At 38.5% G+C, this 22,748-nt stretch overlaps 2 protein-coding genes across 3 annotated transcripts in view; one reads left to right on the top strand and one right to left on the bottom strand.

The window, feature by feature from the left end:
• LOC136252802 (uncharacterized) overlaps nt 1-22,748 on the bottom strand; it is a 169,363-nt gene that overhangs the window by 29,957 nt on the left and 116,658 nt on the right. The window lies entirely within an intron of this gene.
• On the top strand, nt 1,793-22,568 carry LOC136253157 (uncharacterized). The gene is made up of 5 exons (XM_066045787.1): nt 1,793-1,815; nt 2,972-3,196; nt 20,598-20,736; nt 21,153-21,392; nt 21,487-22,568. Exons 4-5 carry the CDS (start codon nt 21,264-21,266, stop codon nt 22,207-22,209), a joined length of 852 nt encoding a protein of 283 aa, XP_065901859.1. The 5' UTR covers nt 1,793-1,815; nt 2,972-3,196; nt 20,598-20,736; nt 21,153-21,263; the 3' UTR covers nt 22,210-22,568.

Raw genomic sequence — 22,748 nt, 5'->3', positions numbered from 1 at the left:
CACCCATGTCTAGAATACTACCTAATTAATTTGTTGGCTATTTATAGTACGTACTTTATAAGCAATATCATGCATAAGTGATGATATATTTAACACTTCTATGCTATGCAGCAAATGGTTTGGTGCTGCCAAATACTGGCTCAAAATAATTCTTGTGTACATGTATTGATTTTGTGACAGTACACATTTTGAGCATTTGATTTAACAGATGTGAATTGTTGAAGAAGTGTGTACAAATGTGATGCAGAAAATTAGTTGAATGTGTATACAAAAGAGTTTCTTGACGCTAAAGCCATTCATGTCAGGTTCTTGAAACTTGTTGCTTAGTTAAAGAAAAACTGAATGAGTTTGGTACGCTATGCAAAGCTTGTAGTATGTCACCAATTGAATGTCAATGCTAATGATCACAAAGCTATTCCACTGTTTCCTTTTGGTTTTATGGAAGCTTTAGACAGTCCTGAGGCTTTCTAAACAGGCTTTCACCTACTTGGAGATGGAACAGTTATTCACCACTGAGGTGTATGACTGCTCTATTAGAGTATATCGATCTTTTTAACAAGTTTTGAAGAGGGCTCATGTTACCTCTGTAAATCCTTCCCTGAGAGATGAATGTAAGTTTTATCAATTGTTGTGCTGTGCCATTACACTATATTGCTCACTCATTTTGTCCTGCCACACTAAATGGTGTGTTAGGATCCTGCTTGCAGAAGTCTAAATTTTACAGGGAGGGGGGTACCTGAACCCCCCCTCCCTACGCCCCTGTCAGTAGGTTCAAGGCTACCCAGGTCCAGTCATGGAATTTTTTCTCCTTTCTTCACCTTTTCAAACATAGTTTCTGTAACAACTTTGAACAGGCTATAGGACCAGGAGTTCTATAGAACTTCAGCACTTGTACTGTAAAGTCACCTGTCTTAATAAAAATAATAAAAATTTCTTCAACCAGCTCATACACAGTACTGTCAGTTAGAATTATCAATCTCAGACTTAGCCAGTTCCAATAATTATAGTACATTACTGAAATGTCTGATAAGCTGATATAAACGTTTTTGGTCTTGTCACACACTCTGAAGCTGTTAGCAGCAAAAGTCAACCCACTAGTCCTATACTGGATGATTTCTAAGAGTGTTGTGTCTTTTGTTAGCAGTGGGCTGCATGACCATTTGGATTATCTCAAGGATGAAGGAGTTGCAGAAGTTGCTATGTACCCTAACACTACATTGTTCTCCAATGGTGACTTGAATGTTGGCTCCTTTGCCCTTCTTAGTAAAAAAGGTGAGTTTACTAGTTGTTAAATGGTGAAATGCCACTCATTAATGATACATGACCAGATTTTGGAAAATGTCACACTTGAAATACGTAGAAATCCACATGTATACATACGTATGTACGTACGTACGTGTCGTCACTAAAGCACTTATGCATCTGATAAAAAATATATATTTCACAGAATATTAGTGATTCTGATCACTGTAAAGTTGACTGGAAGTTTGGAATGCCTTATTTTAATCATACATATTTGAGTTGAAAAGTCCAGTCACATATATCACTGACTACTTTTTTGTTCTAAAATTGTAGGATTAATGCTTGCTTAGGAATTCACGAGAATTGATTCAGTGTAAAACCCTGTTATTTGTAATGAAATGTTTGCAAAATTAATAGTATGTTGGTGTGCATAACAGTTGTGTTTCTGAGGTTTTACCAAGTAATTATTTGTGTACATATAAACAAACTGTTTGTGGTTATGCACATGTACATCCTGTACTCTTATTTGCTGTAGGCAGAAGAAACTATTGCGTCCATTGATAGTTAAAGCATGTGAGTCTAAGCATGCATTTCTGTGTGTGTACTTACATTTTACTTTATGTTTTAAGTTCCATTTACCTACAGATTATACGTATGTACATATACTGTAGGATTAGGATGTATTGGTGGTACGTGCATGCACTGTATAATTTATGCAACTAAATATTGAAGTTTGTGGTATGTACAGTGTATGGGAGGGACCTAACATAGGATGTTTATAATATTTTAAATGGGACGGTTGTACAATTTAGGACACATCCACTTACTGGTTAATCATCGTCTGGTTTATATTTATAGAATGCACCCCCTTTTGTGACTTTCATGTATTTGTACGCATGTCTATCTGAAATGGATTATCACACTCAAATAAAGTTTTCTAAGAACATGTGTATCAGGGTCAGTTCACAAAGTATCTTTTATCATTGTGTGGAGTTTGGTAAGACTTTGTTATACTCTAATAGAGCAATCACTTACTCTAATATAACATTCAACAAAGATATGCAAAGGTGAGGCCAAGAAATAAATACAACCTGATGTTCACAAATGTAAATATGCAAAAACACATGAGTAGGGACAAATCAATTCCAGACATTTCATGCTAACCATTTTTGGAAGGCAACACCCTGTTTACAGCTGGCCTGTACTGATCATACCTATTGCGATCCATATTATGGTGTATGTCTTAGTAATGAGGTGGCCTTATAAGCAGGATGGTGTGATACATATTGCAAATCTAACTTCAAAGGTGAAATCCAGTGTTAAAGTATACTATGGTACATTACTTACAGATGTACTGTGGCCTTGATGTGGGAGTGGTACTGCTATCTTCTTTTTATAAAAATTCAGACCAAATCAATTGAATTGTCATGTTACTAATACCATAACTTCGGTTTTGCTATCAACAGCACTTGTTTGGCCATCCTTGCCACCCTACGAAACATTAGTTCTTGTGCTATAGCTTATTCAGCACGTTTTTGAATATGGCACACCTACATTAAATGTTAACACAAAACCACTCATAACTTTTCTTGCATTACTCACTGTCCTTATTTGTAACATTTTGTACCATATTCATACACCTGTATGTATGTGCATAATATTATGTTCACATTAAGCAACTGCAATAGTGTTTTTACTCTTGCTAAGACTTGTTTTTTCTATGCTGTAGGTGTATGAACAGAAGGACAGTCTACAGGCAGAGTATAACAAGCTGAAATCTTCTGAAAAGAGATTTTCAGATGAACTGAAGATTTTGAAGCTGAAGTATGACAATTTGTGTGAAGAGTTTGAAAGGAAAACATTCATTCATGAGGCTGAAGAAAAAATGGAGCAATTACAAATAACTCTCACTGATTCTATATCTGAATTTAAAAAGTTGGCTCTCTATACAAAGGTATGTATGTACTAAATAAATACATACGTAGATTTTTTTTTGTTAAATAGCCAGTTCTGCTGTGATAATACATATCTAATCCAAAACAGCCAAGCTGTAAAAACAGTGTGCGGCCCTCAGAAAGGCTATGGTGAAAAAAGATGTGAAATCCAAGGTGGCGGCCAAGAAATGGCTGTGATGGTAGGTTAATGGTAAAAATTTTAATAATGACAATTCAGGTAAATTTTGTGAAGCGGCACAAAAATTCACCTGAATTGTCGTTATTAAAATTTTTACCATTAACCTACCATCACAGCCATTTCTTGGCCGCCACCTTGGATTTCACATCTTTTTTCACCATAGCCTTTCTGAGGGCCGCACACTGTTTTTACAGCTTGGCTGTTTTGGATTAGATTTCATTTCTTTTTGTATTTGTATACCCCAAAGCCGGCCTATGGCCAGCTTTGGGACTTTTTTAACCTATGTTTTTTTTCTTTACTACAGGAAGAAGAAAAGATGAAGTAGATGTACTTTAAATATTTTATCAGTAAATGTACAAATTATATATATAATACATATGGGACCGGATTTGCGAAAAGGGGCCTTCCATACACATCCAATTTGCCAACTTTGACAATTGATAACTTCAGAATGGAAAGAGCTATTGCCTTGAAATTTGGGCAGTGGTGATTTCTTTGCAGCTGAACTCTCCACATGATGATTTCTTTGTAGCTGAACTCTCTACAAGATAATTTCTTCTAGCTGATCTCTCTACAGGGAGATTTGTTTGTAGCTGAACTATCTACAAGGTAACTTCTTCTAGCTGATCTCTCTACAGGGTGATTTGTTCGTAGCTGAATTCTGTACAGGTGATTTGTTTGCAGCTGAGCTCTTTACAAAATGGTTTCTTTGTAGCTGAACTCTCTACAAAGTAACTTCTTCTAACTGATCTTTCTACAGCGTGATTTGTTTGTAGCTGAACTATCTACAATGTAATTTCTTCTAGCTGATCTCTCTACAGGGTGATTTGTTTGTAGCTGAATTCTGTACAGGTGATTTGTTTGCAGCTGAGCTCTTTACAGAATGGTTTCTTTGTAGCTGAACTCTCTACAAAGTAACTTCTTCTAACTGATCTTTCTACAGCGTGATTTGTTTGTAGCTGAACTATCTACAATGTAATTTCTTCTAGCTGATCTCTCTACAGGGTGATTTGTTTGTAGCTGAATTCTGTACAGGTGATTTGTTTGCAGCTGAGCTCTTTACAGAATGGTTTCTTTGTAGCTGAACTCTCTACAAAGTAACTTCTTCTAACTGATCTTTCTACAGCGTGATTTGTTTGTAGCTGAACTATCTACAAGGTAATTTCTTCTAGCTGATCTCTCTACAGGGTGATTTGTTTGTAGCTGAATTCTGTACAGGTGATTTGTTTGCAGCTGAGCTCTTTACAGAATGGTTTCTTTGTAGCTGAACTCTCTAAAAGGTAACTTCTTCTAACTGATCTCTCTATACAGGGCAATTTGTTTGTGGCAGAATTTTCTACAGGGTGATTTCTTTGCAGCTGAACTCTCTACATGGTGGTTTCTTTGTAGCTGAACTCTCTACAAGGTAACTTCTTCTAGCTGATCTCTCTACAGGGTGATTTGTTTGTAGCTGAACGATCTACAAGGTAACTTCTTCTAGCTGATCTCTCTACAGGGTGGTTTCTTTGTAGCTGAACTCTCTACAAGGTAACTTTTCTAGCTGATGTCTCTACAAGGTGGCTAGTTTGTAGCTGAACTCTCTACATGGTGGTTTCTTTGTAACTGAACTTTCTACAAGGTGACTTCTTCTAGCTGATTTTTCAATAGGGTGATTTGTTTGTAGCTTCACTCTCTACAAGGTAACTTCTTCTAGCTGATCTCTCTACAGGGAGATTTGTTTGTAGCTGAACTCTCTACAGGTGATTTGTTTGAAGCTGAACTTTCTAAATGATGGTTTCTTTGTAGCTGAACTCTCTACAAGTTAACTTCTTCTAGCTGATCTCTCTACAGGGTGATTTGTTTGTAGCTGAATTCTGTACAGGTGATTTGTTTGCAGCTGAGCTCTTTACAGAATGGTTTCTTTGTAGCTGAACTCTCTACAAGGTAACTTTTCTAGCTGATGTCTCTACAAGGTGGCTAGTTTGTAGCTGAACTCTCTACATGGTGGTTTCTTTGTAACTGAACTTTCTACAAGGTGACTTCTTCTAGCTGATTTTTCAATAGGGTGATTTGTTTGTAGCTTCACTCTCTACAAGGTAACTTCTTCTAGCTGATCTCTCTACAGGGAGATTTGTTTGTAGCTGAACTCTCTACAGGTGATTTGTTTGAAGCTGAACTTTCTAAATGATAGTTTCTTTGTAGCTGAACTCTCTACAAGTTAACTTCTTCTAGCTGATCTCTCATACAGGGTGATTTGTTTGCAGCTGAGCTCTTTACAGAATGGTTTCTTTGTAACTGAACTTTCTACAAGGTGACTTCTACAAGCTGATTTTTCAATAGGGCGATTTGTTTGTAGCTTCACTCTCTACAAGGTAATTTCTTCTAGCTGATCTCTCTACAGGGTGATTTGTTTGTAGCTGAATTCTGTACAGGTGATTTGTTTGCAGCTGAGCTCTTTACAGAATGGTTTCTTTGTAGCTGAACTCTCTAAAAGGTAACTTCTTCTAACTGATCTCTCTATACAGGGCAATTTGTTTGTGGCAGAATTTTCTACAGGGTGATTTCTTTGCAGCTGAACTCTCTACATGGTGGTTTCTTTGTAGCTGAACTCTCTACAAGGTAACTTCTTCTAGCTGATCTCTCTACAGGGTGATTTGTTTGTAGCTGAACGATCTACAAGGTAACTTCTTCTAGCTGATCTCTCTACAGGGTGGTTTCTTTGTAGCTGAACTCTCTAAAAGGTAACTTCATCTAACTGATCTTTCTACAGGGCAATTTGTTTGTGGCTGTATTTTCTACAGGGTGATTTGTTTGCAGCTGAACTCTCTACATGGTGGTTTCTTTGTAGCTGAACTCTCTACAAAGTAATTTCTTCTAGTTGATCTCTCTACAGGGTGATTTGTTTGTAGCTGAATTCTGTACAGGTGATTTGTTTGCAGCTGAGCTGTTTACAGAATGGTTTCTTTGTAGCTGAACTCTCTACAAGGTAACTTCTTCTAACTGATCTTTCTACAGGGCAATTTGTTCGTGGCAGAATTTTATACAGGGTGATTTCTTTGCAGCTGAACTCTCTACATGGTGGTTTCTTTGTAGCTGAACTCTCTACAAGGTAACTTCTTCTAGCTGATCTCTATACAGGGTGATTTGTTTGTAGCTGAACTCTCTACAAGTTAACTTCTTCTAGCTGATCTCTCTACATGGTGATTTGTTTGTAGCTGAATTCTATATAGGTGATTTGTTTGCAGCTGAGCTCTTTAAATAATGGTTTCTTTGTAGCTGAACTCTCTCAAGGTAACTTCTTCTAGCTGATGTCTTTACAGGGTCACTAGTTTGTAGCTGAATTCTCTACATGGTGGTTTCTTTGTAACTGAACTCTCTACAAGGTAACTTTTTCTAGCTCATCTTTCTACAGGGTGATTTATTTGTAGCTGAATTCTTTACAGGTGATTTGTTTGCAGCTGAGCTCTTTAAAGAATGGTTTCTTTGTAGCTGAACTATCTACAAGGTAACTTCTTCTAGCTGAAGTCTCTACAAGGTCACTGGTTTGTAGCTGAGCTCTCTACATGGTGGTTTTTTTGTAACTGAACTCTCTACAAGGTGACCTCTTCTAGCTGATCTTTCTACAGGGTGATTTGTTTGAAGCTGAACTCTCTACAAGGTAACTTCTTCTAGCTGATCTCTCTACAGGGAGATTTGTTTGTAGCTGAACTCTCTACATGATGGTTTCTTTGTAGCTGAACTCTCTACAAGATAACTTCTAGCTAATCTCTCTACAGGGAGATTTGTTTGTAGCTGATCTTTCTACAGGGTGATTTGTTTGAAGCTGAACTCTCTACAAGGTAACTTCTTCTAGCTGATCTCTCTACAGGGAGATTTGTTTGTAGCTGAACTCTCTACATGATGGTTTCTTTGTAGCTGAACTATCAACAAGGTAACTTCTTCTAGCTGATCTCTCTACAGGGTGATTTGTTTGTAGCTGAGCTCTTTACAGAATGGTTTCTATGTAGCTGAACTCTTTACAAGGTAACTTCTTCTAGCTGATGTCTCTACAGGGTCACTAGTTTGTAAATGAATTCTCTACATGGTGGTTTCTTTGTAACTGAACTCTCTACGAGGTAACTTCTTCTAGCTGATCTTTCTATAGGGTGACTTGTTTGTAAACGAATTCTCTACATGGTGGTTTCTTTGTATCTGAACTCTCTACATTGTGGTTTCTTTGTAGCTGAACTCTACAAGGTGATTTCTTCTAGCTGAATTATCTCTTTCTATAGTTGCATGAATTCCCTACAAGGTAACTTCTTCTAGCTGATCTCTCTACGGGGTGAATTGTTTGTGGCTGATCTCTCTACAGGGTGGCTTGTTTGTAGCTGATCTCTATACAGGTTACTTGTTTCTAGCTGATCTCTTGAATTCTCTTCGGGTGACTGCTCTATTAGGATGACTGCTCTATTAGGATGACTGCTCTATTAGAGTATCTCGATCTCACACTTGCTACACTAAGTTGGATTTCGTGTTATAACTCCGTGGTTTTAAGTCTGATTCTTCTACACCATTGAAGAGCCTTTCTAAGATGATAACTCCATCTGTACAGCGATTTTCAAAGCATTACCCCAAGCGGTTTACCTGGTAGGCGTGGCAAGCAGTCGTTTTTTATTAGCTAATCTCGATTGCGTAATTGTTACACACTGTTGGTTTTTTCGTTGTATCTTCCTGGTTTTTAGCTCGATTTCTTTCAAACCACAAAAGGTTTGAGGTTCAATAGTTAACCTATTCACCCACCGATTTTCAGCTTCTTCCCATACGCGGTTTACCCTGTAGGCGTGACAACATATTGGTGTTAATTTTCGTGAATAATCGCTCATAACTCTTTGCCTGTTTATGGTATTCCAGCCAAAGTTGGTACCGAGATGCGCCTTTATATCCCCCTTCTGTGTGCCAAATTTCAAGGCAATCGGATATGGCGTGCGAGTTTTATAGCAGTTTTTGTAAGTGTGCGACAAGAAAAAGAAAAATAAGAAGAAGAAGAAGAAGAAGAAGAAGAAGAAAAAAAAAACGAAGAAACTGAGCCAATTTTTTAAGTCGCATATCTCGGGAACGCGCGAAGCGATTTCGCTCAAATTTGGAATGTGGAGTGCTGCAGTTGGGGGGCATGTCCACAGCAAAAATCGTCTTGTTTCATCAAGGAAGCACAGAGCTACGGAGGTGCGAAAATTGCGTTTTCTTTCTTCCTGTCAATATACTCACGGGTGTTACGCGCCGGCTTCTTGGGCCGCACGACACACTACCGTGTGTCTTGATCTAATCCAAAACAGCCAAGCTGTAAAAAAAGTGTGCGGCCTTCAGAAAGGCTATGGTGAAAAAAGATGTGAAATCCAAGGTGGCGGCCAAGAAATGGCTGTGATGGTCGGTTAATGGTAAAAATTTTAATAACGACAATTCAGGTGAATTTTTGTGCCGCTTCACAAAATTTACCTAAATTGTCATTATTAAAATTTTTACCATTAACCTACCATCACAGCCATTTCTTGGCCGCCACCTTGGATTTCACATCTTTTTTCACCATAGCCTTTCTGAGGGCCGCACACTTTTTTTACAGCTTGGCTGTTTTGGATTAGATTTCATTTCTTTTTGTATTTGTATACCCCAAAGCCGGCCTATGGCCAGCTTTGGGACTTTTTTAACCTATGTTTTTTTCTTTACTACAGGAAGAAGAAAAGATGAAGTAGATGTACTTTAAATATTTTATCAGTAAATGTACAAATTATATATACTGTATAATACATATATGACCAGATTTGCGAAAAGGGGTCTTCCACACACATCCAATTTGCCAACTTTGACAATTGATAACTTCAGATTGGAAAGAGCTGTTTCCTTGATGTTTGGGCAGTGGTGAGCACCACTATAGCTGAAGACATGGTTAAATTTTCAGGTTAATATGTTACTTGAACACTGAGTTATGGTCTCCACCGTTTACGGAATTGGATGTGTGTGGAAGACCCCTTTTCGCAAATCCGGTCACATATATTGATTACAGAAATCTCCATGGTGGTTTCTTTGTAACTGAACACTCTACAAGGTGACTTCTTCTAATTGCTCTCTCTACAGGGTGAATTATTTGTAGCTGAACGATCTACAAGGTAACTTCTTCTAGCTGATCTCTCTACAGGGTGATGTGTTTGTAGCTGAATTTTGTATAGGTGAATTGTTTGCAGCTGAGCTCTTTACAGAATGGTTTCTTTGTAGCTGAACTCTCTAAAAGGTAACTTCTTCTAACTGATCTTTCTACAGGGCAATTTGTTTCTGGCAGAATTTTCTACAGGGTGATTTCTTTGCAGCTGAACTCTCTACATGGTGGTTTCTTTGTAGCTGAACTCTCTACAAGGTAATTTCTTCTAGCTGATTTCTCTACAGGGAGATTTGTTTGTAGCTGAACTATCTACAAGGTAACTTCTTATAGCTGATCTCTCTACAGGGTGATTTGTTCGTAGTTGAATTCTGTACAGGTGATTTGTTTGCAGCTGAGCTCTTTACAAAATGGTTTCTTTGTAGCTGAACTTTCTCCAAGGTAACTTCTCCTAACTGATCTTTCTACAGAGTGATTTGTTTGTAGCTGAACTATCTACAAGGTAATTTCTTCTAGCTGATCTCTCTACAGGGTGATTTGTTTGTAGCTGAATTCTGTACAAGTGATTTGTTTGCAGCTGAGCTCTTTACAGAATGGTTTCTTTGTAGCTGAACTCTCTACAGGGTGATTTGTTTGTAGCTGAAATCCCTACAAGGTAACTTCTTCTAGCTGATCTCTGTACAGGGTGATTTGTTTGTAGCTGAACTCTCTACAGGTGATTTGTTTGTAGCTGAACTCTCTATAAGGTGATACTTCTAGGTGATCTCTCTACAGGATTCCTTGTTTCTAACTGAACTCTCAACAGGGTGATCCGTTCATAGCTGAACTTTCTACTGGGTGATTTGTTTGCAGCTGAACTCTCTAAATGGTGGTTTCTTTGTAGCTGAACTCTCTACAATGTGACTTCTTCTAGCTGAACTCTCTACAAGGTGACTTGTTTCTAGCTGATCTCTCTACAGGGTGATTGTTTCTAGCTGAACTCTCTACAGGTGATTTGTTTGTAGCTGAACTCTCTACATGGTGGTTTCGTTGTAACTGAACTCTCTACAAGGTAACTTCTTCTAGCTGATCTTTTTACACTGCATATTTGTTTGTAGCTGAGTTCTCTACAGGGTGATTTGTTTGCAGCTGAACTCTCTACATGGGAGTTTCATTGTAGCTGAACTCTCTACAATGTGACTTCTTCTAGTTGAACTCTCTACAGGGTGACTTGTTTCTAGCTGAACTCTCTACAGGTGATTTGTTTGCAGCTGAACTCTCTACATGGTGGTTTCTTTGTAGCTGAACTCTCTACAAGGTAACTTCTTCTAGCCGATCTTTCTACAAGGTGATTGAGTTTTTGCAGCTGAACTCTTTACATGGTGGTTGCTTTGTAGCTGAACTCTCTAAAAGGTGACTTCTTCTAGCTGAACTCTCTACAGGATGATTTGTTTGCAGCTGAACTCTCTACGTGGTAGTTTCTTTGTAGCTGAATTCTCTACAATGTGACTTCTTCTAGCTGAACTCTCTACAGGGTGACTTGTTTTTAGCTGATCTCTCTACAGGGTGACTTGTTTCTAGCTGAACTCTCTACAGGTGATTTGTTTGCAGCTGAACTCTCTACATGGTGGTTTCTTTGTAGCTGAACTCTCTACAAGGTAACTTCTTCTAGAAGATCTTTCTACAGGGTGATTTGTTTGTAGCTGAATTCTCTACAGGGTGATTTATTTGCAGCTTAACTCTCTACAAGGTGACTTCTTCTAGCTGAACTCTCTACAGAGTGACTGATCTTTTTTGCAGCTGAATACTCTACATGGTGGTTTCTTTGTAACTTAACTCTCTACAGGGTGATTTGTTTGTAGCTGAACTCTCTGCAGGGTGATCTGTTCATAGCTCAACTCCCTAAAAGGTAACTTCTTCTAGCTAATCTTTCTACAGGGCGATTTGTTTGTAGCTGAGTTCTCTACAGGGTGATTTGCTTGCAGCTGAACTCTACATGGTAGTTTCTTTGTAGCTTTACAATGTGACTTCTTCTAGCTGAACTCTCTACAAGGTGACTTGTTTCTAGCTGATCTCTCTACAGGGTGACTTGTTTCTAGCTGAACTCTCTACAGGTGATTTGTTTGCAGCTGAACCCTCTACATGGTTTATTTCTTTGTAACTGAACTCCCTGCAAGGTGACTTCTTCTAGCTGATCTCTCTACAGGGAGATTTGTTTGTAGCTTAACTCTCTACAGGTGATTTGTTTGCAGCTGAACTCTCTACATGATGGTTTCTTTGTAGCTGAACTCTCTACAAGGTAATTTCTTCTAGCTGATCTCTGTACAGGCCGATTTGTTTGTAGCTGAACTCTCTACATGATGGTTTCTTTGTAGCTGAACTCTCTACAAGGTGATTTCTTCTATAGCTGATCTTTCTACAGGGTGATTTGTTTGTAGTTGAAATCTCTACATGATAGATTCTTTGTAGCTGAACTCTCTACAAGGTGATTTCTTCTATAGCTGATCTTTCTACAGGGTGATTTATTTGTACCTGAACTATCTACATGATGGTTTCTTTGTAGCTGAACTCTCTACAAGGTAACTTCTTCTAGCTGATCTCTCTACAGGACAATTTGTTTGTACCTGAACTCTCACATGATTGTTTCTTTGAAGCTGAACTCTCTACAAGGTGATTTCTTCTAGCTGATCTTTCTACACGGTGATTTGTTTGTAGCAGAACTCTCTACAAGGAAACTTCTTCTAGCTGATCTCTCTACAGGAAGATTTGTTTGTAGCTGAACTCTCTATACATGATTTGTTTGCGGCTGGATTCTCTACATGATGGTTTCTTTGTAGCTGAACTCTCTACAAGGTAACTTCTTCTAGCTGATCTCTTTACAGGGTGAATTGTTTGTAGCTGAACGATCTACAAGGTAACTTCTTCTTACTTATCTCTCTACAGGGTGATTTGTTTGTAGCTGAACTTTCTACAAGGAAACCTCATTTAACTAAGCTCTGTACAGGGTGAATTATTTGTAGCTGAACTATCTACAAGGTAACTTCTTCTAGCTGATCTCTCTACAGGATGATTTGTTTGTAGCTGAACTATCTACAAGGTAACTTCTTCTAGCTGATCTCTCTACAGGGTGATTTGTTTGTAACTGAATTCTGTATAGGTGATTTGTTTGCAGCTGAGCTCTTTACAGAATGGTTTCTTTGTAGCTGAACTCTCTACAAGGTAACTTCTTCTAGCTGATGTATCTACAGGGTCACTAGTTTGTAGCTGAATTCTCTACATGGTGGTTTCTTTGATCTTTCAACAGGGTGATTTGTTTGTAACTGAACTCTCTACAAGAAAACTTCTTCTAACTGATGTCTGAACAGGGTGAATTGTTTGTAGCTGAACTCTCTACAGGGTGATTTGTCTGTAGCTGATCTCTATACAGGTTACTTATTTCTAACTGATCTCTTGAATTCTGTTCAGGGTGACTGCTCTATTAGGATGACTGCTCTATTAGAGTATCTCGATCTCGCACTTGCTACACCAAGTTGGATTTCGTGTTATAACTCCGTGACTTTAAGTCTGATTCTTCTACACCATTGAAGAGCCTTTCTAAGATGATAACTCCATCTGTACAGCGATTTTCAAAGCATTACCCCAAGTGGTTTATCTGGTAGGCGTGGCAAGCATAATAATAATAATAATAATAATAAAATTAAAAATTAGCTAATCTCGATTGCGTAATTGTTACACACTGTTGATTTTTTCGCTGTATCTTCCTGGTTTTTAGCTCGATTTCTTTCAAACCACAAAAGGTTTGAGGTTCAATAGTTAACCTATTCACCCACCGATTTTCAGCTTCTTCCCATGCGCGGTTTACCCTGTAGGCGTGGCAACATATTGGTGTTATTTTTCGTGCATAATCGCTCATAACTCTTTGCCTGTTTATGGTATTCCAGCCAAAGTTGGTACCGAGATGCGCCTTTATACCCCCCTTCTGTGTGCCAAATTTCAAGGCAATCGGATAACGCGTTCGCGTTTTATAGTAGTTTTTGTAAGTGTGCGAAAAGAGGAAGAAAAATAAGAAGAAGAAAAAGAAAAAAAAAAACGAAGAAACTAAGCCAATTGTTGAAGTCGCATATCTCAGGAATTCCTGAAGCGATTTCGCTCAAAGTTGGAATGTGGAGTACTGAAGTTGGAGGGAATGTACACAGCAAAATTTGTCTTGTTTCATCAAGGCAGCACAGAGCTATGGAGGTGCGAAAATTGCGTTGTCTTTCTTCCTGTCAATATACTCACGGGGTTGCGCGCCGGCTTCTTGGGCCGCACGACACACTACCGTGTGTCTTGATAGCAACACAATATGTCAGGGTATCCTAACATAAGGCAATGTAAGCCATGCAATGCAACTCATAATGTTGCTGTATAAACTAGTGATGTCATTCACGCTATAGGTACACATGATTAGTGACTCCAGTACTGCAACCTGAGGGCTACCGTGCATGATACAACACATTTTTAAGCATGAAAAAGTTATTGAAAGTAGTCCAGTGACATTAAGTTTTGTACCTATAAAATATTGAAGATTTCTGGTGCATAGAAAGAATGGTAGTTCAAGACTTTGCCAAGTGTTCAATGATTAGCGGTTATCAGTATACACTATTTCATGGCATTTGTTTACTTCATGACTTAGTAGATCACACTAAGTCACCTTGGCCTACTTTATGTCTTAACTGATTATGCTGTTTTTCATTATGAGATATATAGCATGTTTTGTGAGACTTACAACTCTGAAGACAGTAACCAGCATTGAAAAATTTCCATATTTTGATGCCGTAATATTTGGGAGTGGGCAGTGCACTGCCAAGCCTAACATAGTTTGCAACTTATGTTTCCTCAGAATTTTGGAATATTAGAGCTGGAACAGCAAAACATTTGAAATTTTACAGCAATTATACTGCCCATTTAATTATAAGTCATGAACGCATCAGTCTAGGCAGTTGGGACTTACCTCATTTTGTTCACTTTGAACTAGCAAAATTCATCATGGCACCCATGCCTCAAACAAGAAGACTGTTAAAGTATAGAAATCACAACAGTATTACTGCAAAATAAACAAACATACGTAACTCACATTTACTTGATGGTACAGAATGAAACGAAGATATCATTACACTTCATGAACAGGCAAATATTTTAGGGATTGCCCCAAAAGTGACACTTGCTGCCTAAGCCTTGAATTTAATTCAGAATCCTAGTGGAGGAGGCAATGCAAATTCACCTAAATTGTTGGCTTGCGCCAATTAGCCGGCATAATTTCGAGCATAATAGGCTAGCAAAAGCATCAAGCATTATGCCAGCATAATAAGACGATTTTCAAAAATTTTAATTAAAATGTGCCATGCGCGCGCCAAAAATACTGCACAACGTGAACACACTGCACATTATTATTGTATTTCATATCAAAAACCTTGTAGTGTTATTATTTTTTTTTTACCATTTCTTGACTGATTATTCACACTTAAGATCGAGATACTCTAATAGAGCAGTCACTCAGTACTCTAATACGGCAGTGAGGAAATGCAGATATACTCTAATAAAACAGTCAGCGCTCGAGCATAATCTTGATTTTGAGAGCATAATTTGCATAATAGGCTGGATTTTTGAGCACTGCTCAAAAGCATAATAGGCAATTTTCAAAGCATTATTGGCTCAAGCCTACTGAATTGTCCAAAATTAAAATTTTTGCCATTAACCTACCATCACAGCCATTCAGTCTTGGCCGCCACCTTGGATTTCACATCTTTTTTCACCCTGGCCTTTTTGGAGGCCGTACTTACAAATCATCCTAGACTGAGATGTCTTACACAACAAAAAATTTACAGAATAATATAACATCAAATACATGCAGCATTACAAACACGAAAACACTTACACTAGTTACAGGCAGCCGGATATAGAATTTTTTTAAACGGAGTGGCTATTCGGACGGTCACGTACTAATAGCTTCGTGCTATTCGCACGGCAGTCACGTGATGTTATTATTTTACGGATAGTACACGGTTCATTCATCTCCGAAAACTACACGTGACTTTGAGCGGGATTTTTTCTTTCTGGACCTTTCTCTGTGGTCTTTCGTTACATGCCCGATGTTTTGTATAGGAGACGAGTTCGAGAGTTACGATGATCTTAAGGAGACAGTCTCTACCTTTGAAAGAACGGAATTCGTCCAATTAAACGTTCATCGATCAAGATTCAGCAGCAAAACGTGCACCATCGAAGGTATACAATGAAGATTTGAGGTATAGAGAAATAGATTTTCTTTGTACACACGCAGGGGCGGATCCAGGAGCTGGCAAGGGGAGGGGCACAAACAGGCTAAGTTGTAGGTGGTTGGGGAGAGCCAAATTCTCTAGTTCAGTGCTGCATTTTTGAAGCAGCAAATAATCACCTCTTAGTAGTGTCTCATTGTTGATTTGTGCCATTTTGGCGTTTTCAGATGGTTGTGAAGCCTTAAAAGCGGTTTAAAAGGCTCCAAATGTCTAAAAACAGCAATACTATAATTATTTTTAGAGGCGCTTAATGCGCACGAAGGTGCTGGGTGACAAGTTTCGCTTTAGTTTCAGGTGAATTTGTAATAAATGTTAATAAAATGTGCATATTTTCATAAGTTTATAAACTGATCTTGGCCTAGCTGACATAAAGTTTAGTGGCTATTTTAATCAGAAGTAGCTATGGCTGGCTCCTCCACAAGGTGTGTGTGTGTGGGTTGGGGGGGGGGGGGGGGGGGGCATTTGCCCCAAATGCCCATCCTGGATCCGCCATTGACACGGAGGAAAATGTTCGGACTTTTTTTTTTCCCGGGCTGGATGTAATGCCCTTTCCTACCACCCCCAGCACAAGAGGCAAACGTGCTGGACAAGAACTGAAAAGCGGGACATCTAAAAGTCTCTAGGACCCTTTGTTCGGACTGCATTTAAGGGTGAACGGCCGTGGGGATACAGGGAGAGGGCCAAGGTAGCATACCAAGATCGAGATATTCTACTGAATAGAGCAGTCACTCTAATAAAGCTGTCATAGTATTAGAACAGTGTGTAGCGAGCTTCTTAAGGATTTTTATGTTCTTTTTCAGGCAGTGATAAATGCATAGTTGCATGTTAGGGTGGGCAGCTATATTGTCAGCAGGCTGTGACCTTTTTTCAGTGGTCTCGTCCCTGGTGTGTGTCACTTGCTATCACATTATAGGCTCAATTGTCTTGACATTGTGATTTGACAATTAATGCCCAGTGAATCCTGGTGCTGCTGACTCTTGCTTGTCAGGTATTACAGAAAATTTTTCAAATTTTAGAATCGAATTCTGTCCATTGTCATACTTCCTCAGAGTTGTAGACCCCCTAACCACAGTTCAAAAACTAAACAAGGGGATGCTACTTGTTCTACTGGAGAAACAATGAAAGTGATGTATGTGATGGAATTAAGGTAAAATTCAGCCTTGTCTATGCTTGTATGCTACTGATTGAAATTTCTTTGTTACTGTAGGATGGAATCACTCTTGTGTTCACCACTTTGGAAGAGGCCAAGAGAATAAATGATGTTGGAGAAATGTGGTTTTGTAACTATAAGGGATGCGAGGATGCATTTGGCAACTCGGACTGCATGACTCCTATTGGATTATTTTTATCTAATCAATCTGCTACTTTACAGTGTGTGGTATTTTGTAAATCTCTACTTATTACCATATCAGTTTATATACTCTGACTAACTGATTATGAACTTCATGACAGCATGCATTTTACCATTCATGTAGTTGGGTAGCTATATCTAAAATAGAGACATGCTTGCATGTTTTACAACGATGGCTATAATATGTAAATACACAACCCACAGCTAGCAGTCCATGGCAGGGAAAATGCATGTGCATGCATGGTGTATCACGACCAAATTTGGTGACATCCATTATACTTCCCGCATGCACGTACACACCCAGAAGATGTATGCCATAGTAAAGGATCTATATGTGTACACACATGCCAACTGCATCTCTTAGTAATGCACCTATCAATGTTAGGCCCCTACCCCCCAGTACAGGCCATGTGGGGACAAGGTGGGTGGGGATTTGACACCCTGCAAGAGCAATAACCCCACTACTGGGGCCTAAATGTTTGTCTAATCCCTACCTACCCCCTATATTCCCCGAGGTATTCCCCCACTCCATGATCAGTTCTGCCATGCCTGCAGACAATACACGTTAAGGTTTGGCTACGGGTCAACGTCACGTGATTTAACTAAATATAGCTACACAATTCGATTGTTATAAAAAATGCTTGTATCAAAAGCCCCACTACTGGGGGTAACTTTGTAAGTGAACCCCCGTATAAACCCCCTATGGATCCCGTACTGGGGGTTACAATTGATAGGCGCATAACCTCTGAACGAGGCTCTGTGCTATCCGCACGGTCACGTACGAATAACTCCGTGCTATTTGCACGTGACCGTGCGAATAGCTCTATGCTATTCACACGTGACCGTGCGAATAGCAACTGCCTTTTTTATAATCCGGCACCGAAATTCAAACTTTTGTCTGCCAGCCGGCTTGCTTGCCTGCCCACCCGCCTGCCTGCCTAACCACAGTCGCAAGGCTATAGGCCAAACGAACTAGTGCACCGCCGCCATTTTACACCACAATAACAAACTCGCCAGTGGGATTGTCTTTCCTTTTATCTTCAATCAGACTGGTCGTCTTCTTCTTGATGCCATAAAATCATATCAAGGCATTCATTTTTTTAAATATCAACACTTTCCTTTAGCAGCATATTTAGACACCACAAACTTATTTTCTTACGCTCACTAGATACCTGTAACTTTACAATATGTTCAAGACCACAGCCATTAACAATCTTGGTTGATTAATAACGATCGAGCACAGAGAGTCAGACTACTCCTCTTAGCAATATCTTTGCTCAATCACTATGACCACACACCCTGGTCTAGCTGTATTCACAAAAGTGAAAATATGAAATAGTGACACATTCACTGGTAGGTCAAAGGCTGACTCAAGACACTCTAATACAGCAGTCACTCTAATAGAACAGTCACATATGCAGGGGCAGATCTAGGAGTTTTTGAAAGGGGGGGGTTAAGCTAGACAGGGACATAGCCAGACATTAGAAGATATCAAGCCTTCTCACAAGGCCCTAGTTGTAAGATTCATGTAGTATCCATATCTATTTGGAATAGTGACTACCAACTTAGAAGGGCCTGGGGGCATGCTCTCCCCCCCAGGAAGTTGTTGAAAATTAGGCCCTCTAAAGGTTAATCTGAGAGTATTTTTAGCAGTTTTTCAGTGGAAAATAATGGAATTTCAGTTTATTATAATAGTCTATATCATTCAAAATTTTATACTTTTCCATTAAATCAAGACTGATTGCAATATACATTGAGTATAGCTAAATCTTTTCATTTGTAGCTACCAAACATTTATATATAGCTAGCTATATGCCATAATGCATCAGCTCCTCTTAGCCATACTCTAATCAGCTAAATCTGTGTGGCAGAAACATGTATAGCTAAGTAGTAGTGGTGTTAAACATCACAATTATTAATATGCATGCTCCTTAGCCTAGTGACACTGTTAGCCTTAACACCAATAAAGTGTACTGAAAAGCAGAATGCAGTGAAGGTACTAGTAGCTATTAGCTGGTCCACTGGCAATCCTTAGCAAAGTGCAACTATATTTGCATTCGTGGGCTTTCTGAATTTGTTGCTGTGATAGTTAACTTATTAGATCTGCGGAGTTATGAAGACTGAACTAGCGATAGGCTAGCTACAAATGCCAGCACCATAACCCACAGCATGGGGTAATATCAGAAGGTAACTGATACAGATTATACATTCAAAGACAAAAGTGGGTGAATATGCTATACCTGTAGCTACCTTATGAGACAGCAAATTACCAAACGACTACAGTTTGCTAAATGGCTGAGTTGGTAGCTAGCTACACATTACTGAAGCTGATAAATTTAACCATTTAAACCAACTAACACTTTATTCATTTTAAAATATAATAGCACACTAATCACCTCTTATAGCCATAGTGGAAAACACTGCTAATTATCTGAATAAAAGAAAACCCACAATTAAAACTTTTGTCATTGGAGATGAAACCCACAATCGAAACTTGCTTTTGAAGAACTCTTGAGAAAAAGGAAGCTATATTCTCTTGGAACAGAGTTGAACAATAGGTATAGTTACAGACAATATTTTGTGTTGGTAGTGATACCTAGTTCCTGAAATAAGTCTGCTTTTGATACACATAGAAGATTTAGAGTTTATTGGCCAAGTACTAACATAGAAAGGAAAGGGGGGCTACAGCCCCCTTAGCCCTCCCCCTAAATCCGCCCCTGATATGTATGGTTGTATGCTATAACAAACAAAAAAATCAAGCAAACTACACAGCATAATTCATATACAAATACTGACTGTACTTATTCCATCTATGTTTTGGTGTTAGAACTGATTTTACCTATGCTCAGACAAAATCAGACCACAGGCCCCAATACTGAATAGCACTGGAGTCATTTATAGATTTGTGGTCCCTTTTTTCTTGTTATAGGGACTTTTTTGAATTAGTTGTTCCAATACTGACTAAATACAGAGTTTGTATAGGTACTGTAGTATTGGAACACTATTTTTGCTGTGCTAGTGTAAATGAAGTAGGAATCCAAGTGATAAAAAGTAGTGAAGCAAGAGATGAATAATGGTATTATAGCATAGCTCGGTGGCCTACTTGGCATGTTATAACAATCATTTTTGTTCAGTGTCAAAGTAAGGATTTTCCCACCAAGCTATGCTGTAATACCATCATTCATCTCTACTTTCTATCGCTTGGATCCCTACTTTATTTTAAAATTAATAATCTTTTATGTACTATATAATTATGTTGTATCAATTTGAATGTTGTTTCACCATATATTAAAACTTGTACAATTTTTTGTACTATACATGTTTACCCTAATAAACATTCTACAATGCATACCAAATAGCAGGAAAAAGTGATAACTGATTTTTAGAAGTAGCACAACACAACTTGTTGTACCAACACATGATACAAACATTTCCAGCAAAATTCATTTATTATTTTTATTACCTACTGTAGCAAGATAAAGCAGAAGATGGAGATAAGACTCCTTCATTAGCTGAGGTATTCACACCACCAGATTTTGCTTCAAGGGTGTCTACTTTTTTGACAAATATGGAAGTACGTATACAGAGTCAAGCTTGAAGAAACATACAAGGTCACTATTGAAATTGTTTAAACATACTGTATTAATCCATATAGGAGGTCAGGTGATTATTACCTATAGGTGATTTTGAATCTGGTATTTGAATGAATGTGGTATCTTCAGGTGCAGGGTGTAATGGTTAAAGTTGTTTTGAAAGCTTTTACAGTTCCTATGCAGCAATACAATATAACAACACAAGGTGAAGCACATTTCTCCAGTTTATCAACACTAGCAAACTAGCTTTGTTTTAGCATCCTGGAGTTTAAGCGGACCCATGTGCTACACCTTGAAAATGAAGTACTGTACCTGGTGTATAATTGAATGTATGCTTCTACTATACATTCAGCTAAATTTAATATGGATGTATATGCATGCATTAGAGACACATGCAGCTGTGCTACATTATGTGCATTCTAAACAATTTTTAGGAATGGTGCCAATCTGTTGGAAGTTTGGATTCAAAAAAAGATCTTCAGATAAAGCAGCTCAATGTTGACTTATCTGACTCTTAGTCTAAGCTTGAAATAAAATCACAAGCAATGGAGAAACTAAAAGAGGAGAACAGAGTTGTTCTTAAGCAGTACAGGCAGCTAAAGGCAAAGAATGAAAAAGACATTGCTGGATTGTCACATGGAGCCATACCGGATTCATTAGAAACTGATCCAGCGGTAAGTGTATCTACTTGCAATTGTGTGATGCTTTTTACTTATCGTGCGTGCAAAAAAACAATAACATTTATAAGTCTTTGAATTTTTCCCTTAGAACATAGCAAATTGTTTTCAAGAAACATTAGATGGTGCCAACCAAACTAAATGCTCTCCATGCTCCAGTTTTCCTTCACCAATGTACTATGCACATGCAACATCAGACGATAACAACATTTACGTCGGTGGTGGTGTAAGTCCAGACAAAGATGCCATACATCGGGTATATAGGTACACCATTCAAGAAGACAAGTGGTCCATTCTTCCACTACCTAGTCAATACTACAGTATACCACAAGTTGTTGGTGGGAGAGTAACACTGTTTGGTGGACGGGATATGAAAAGTGGTAAAGTAACTGGTCAGGTTTCTACATTTCATGAGGAGGATGACACTTGGCACATTGATTACCCACATATGCTAGTAGCCAGAACCCGACCAGCAGTGGTACCTCACAATGATGATGTGATAGTAGCTGGAGGAAAGGGAGAAGACACTACTGTAGTTCTTGATGACATTGAGGTCCTGAATATTGTTGACAGCAAATGGGCTAAGTTGGCAGTGCAGCTACCCAAACCAATGTGGGGAATTTCAGCCACAGCCTCGACAAAGTCATTTCACATTGTGGGATATAATGGGGTAGATAATCACTGCTATAATGATGCCTACACAATTGCTATAGATCACATCATGTATGCATCAGCTTTAGACCAGCAACAGTCAAGCGAGGGTACAGTGAAGGCACAAAATCCTTGGGTTTCATTGCCTGATGCTCCCCTGTGATATTCTGCTCTTGTCCCCACCTCATCTCCTCCAGTAATTCTTGGTGGTGAAAACAAAAATGGCAAAGTTGTTGTAACTGCTGCAATTTATGATCAAGCTACTCAACTCTGGAGACAGATAGATTCTGTGACACTACCTACCAATGCGGCCTATACAGCAGCAGCTCTGGCTGGAAAGAATGCCATCATTGTCATTGGAGGCTGCACTGATACAAAGACAACAAATGATGCATCATCCACTAGTCTCATGAAAGTTACAAAAGTTGAATTTGAAGCTGTAAAATCTAACAATTGAATGAAATGCTATTAAATTTTGTGTCCGTCAATTTTTTTGTATCACTGCTATAGTTTTATATCAGATATTAGTAACTCGTTATTATTATATATTTGCATACAGTGGAAATATACTTAATATGATAGCACAAATTTTACAAAATGCACATTTTTTTTATTTTGAGTGCACACAAGGAATTAGTACATGTAAGGTTTTTGCAGTTTCTTGAAGTGTGTAAGAAGACCTGTCCACATTGTAGAATAATG

The sequence above is a fragment of the Dysidea avara genome, chromosome 4, assembly GCF_963678975.1.
Source record: "Dysidea avara chromosome 4, odDysAvar1.4, whole genome shotgun sequence".
Taxonomy (NCBI): domain Eukaryota; kingdom Metazoa; phylum Porifera; class Demospongiae; order Dictyoceratida; family Dysideidae; genus Dysidea; species Dysidea avara.
Note: the sequence above shows the minus strand (reverse complement) of the source record. Positions and strands in the feature narration are given on the sequence as shown.

What these genes read in the sequence shown, in the direction of transcription:
- LOC136253157 (XM_066045787.1), top strand. Translation starts at nt 21,264, where the DNA reads ATGGAGAAACTAAAAGAGGAGAACAGAGTTGTTCTTAAGCAGTACAGG. An exon ending in CATTAGAAACTGATCCAGCG is followed by an intron (nt 21,393 to 21,486) that starts GTAAGTGTATCT and finishes TTTTTCCCTTAG; the next exon opens with AACATAGCAAATTGTTTTCA.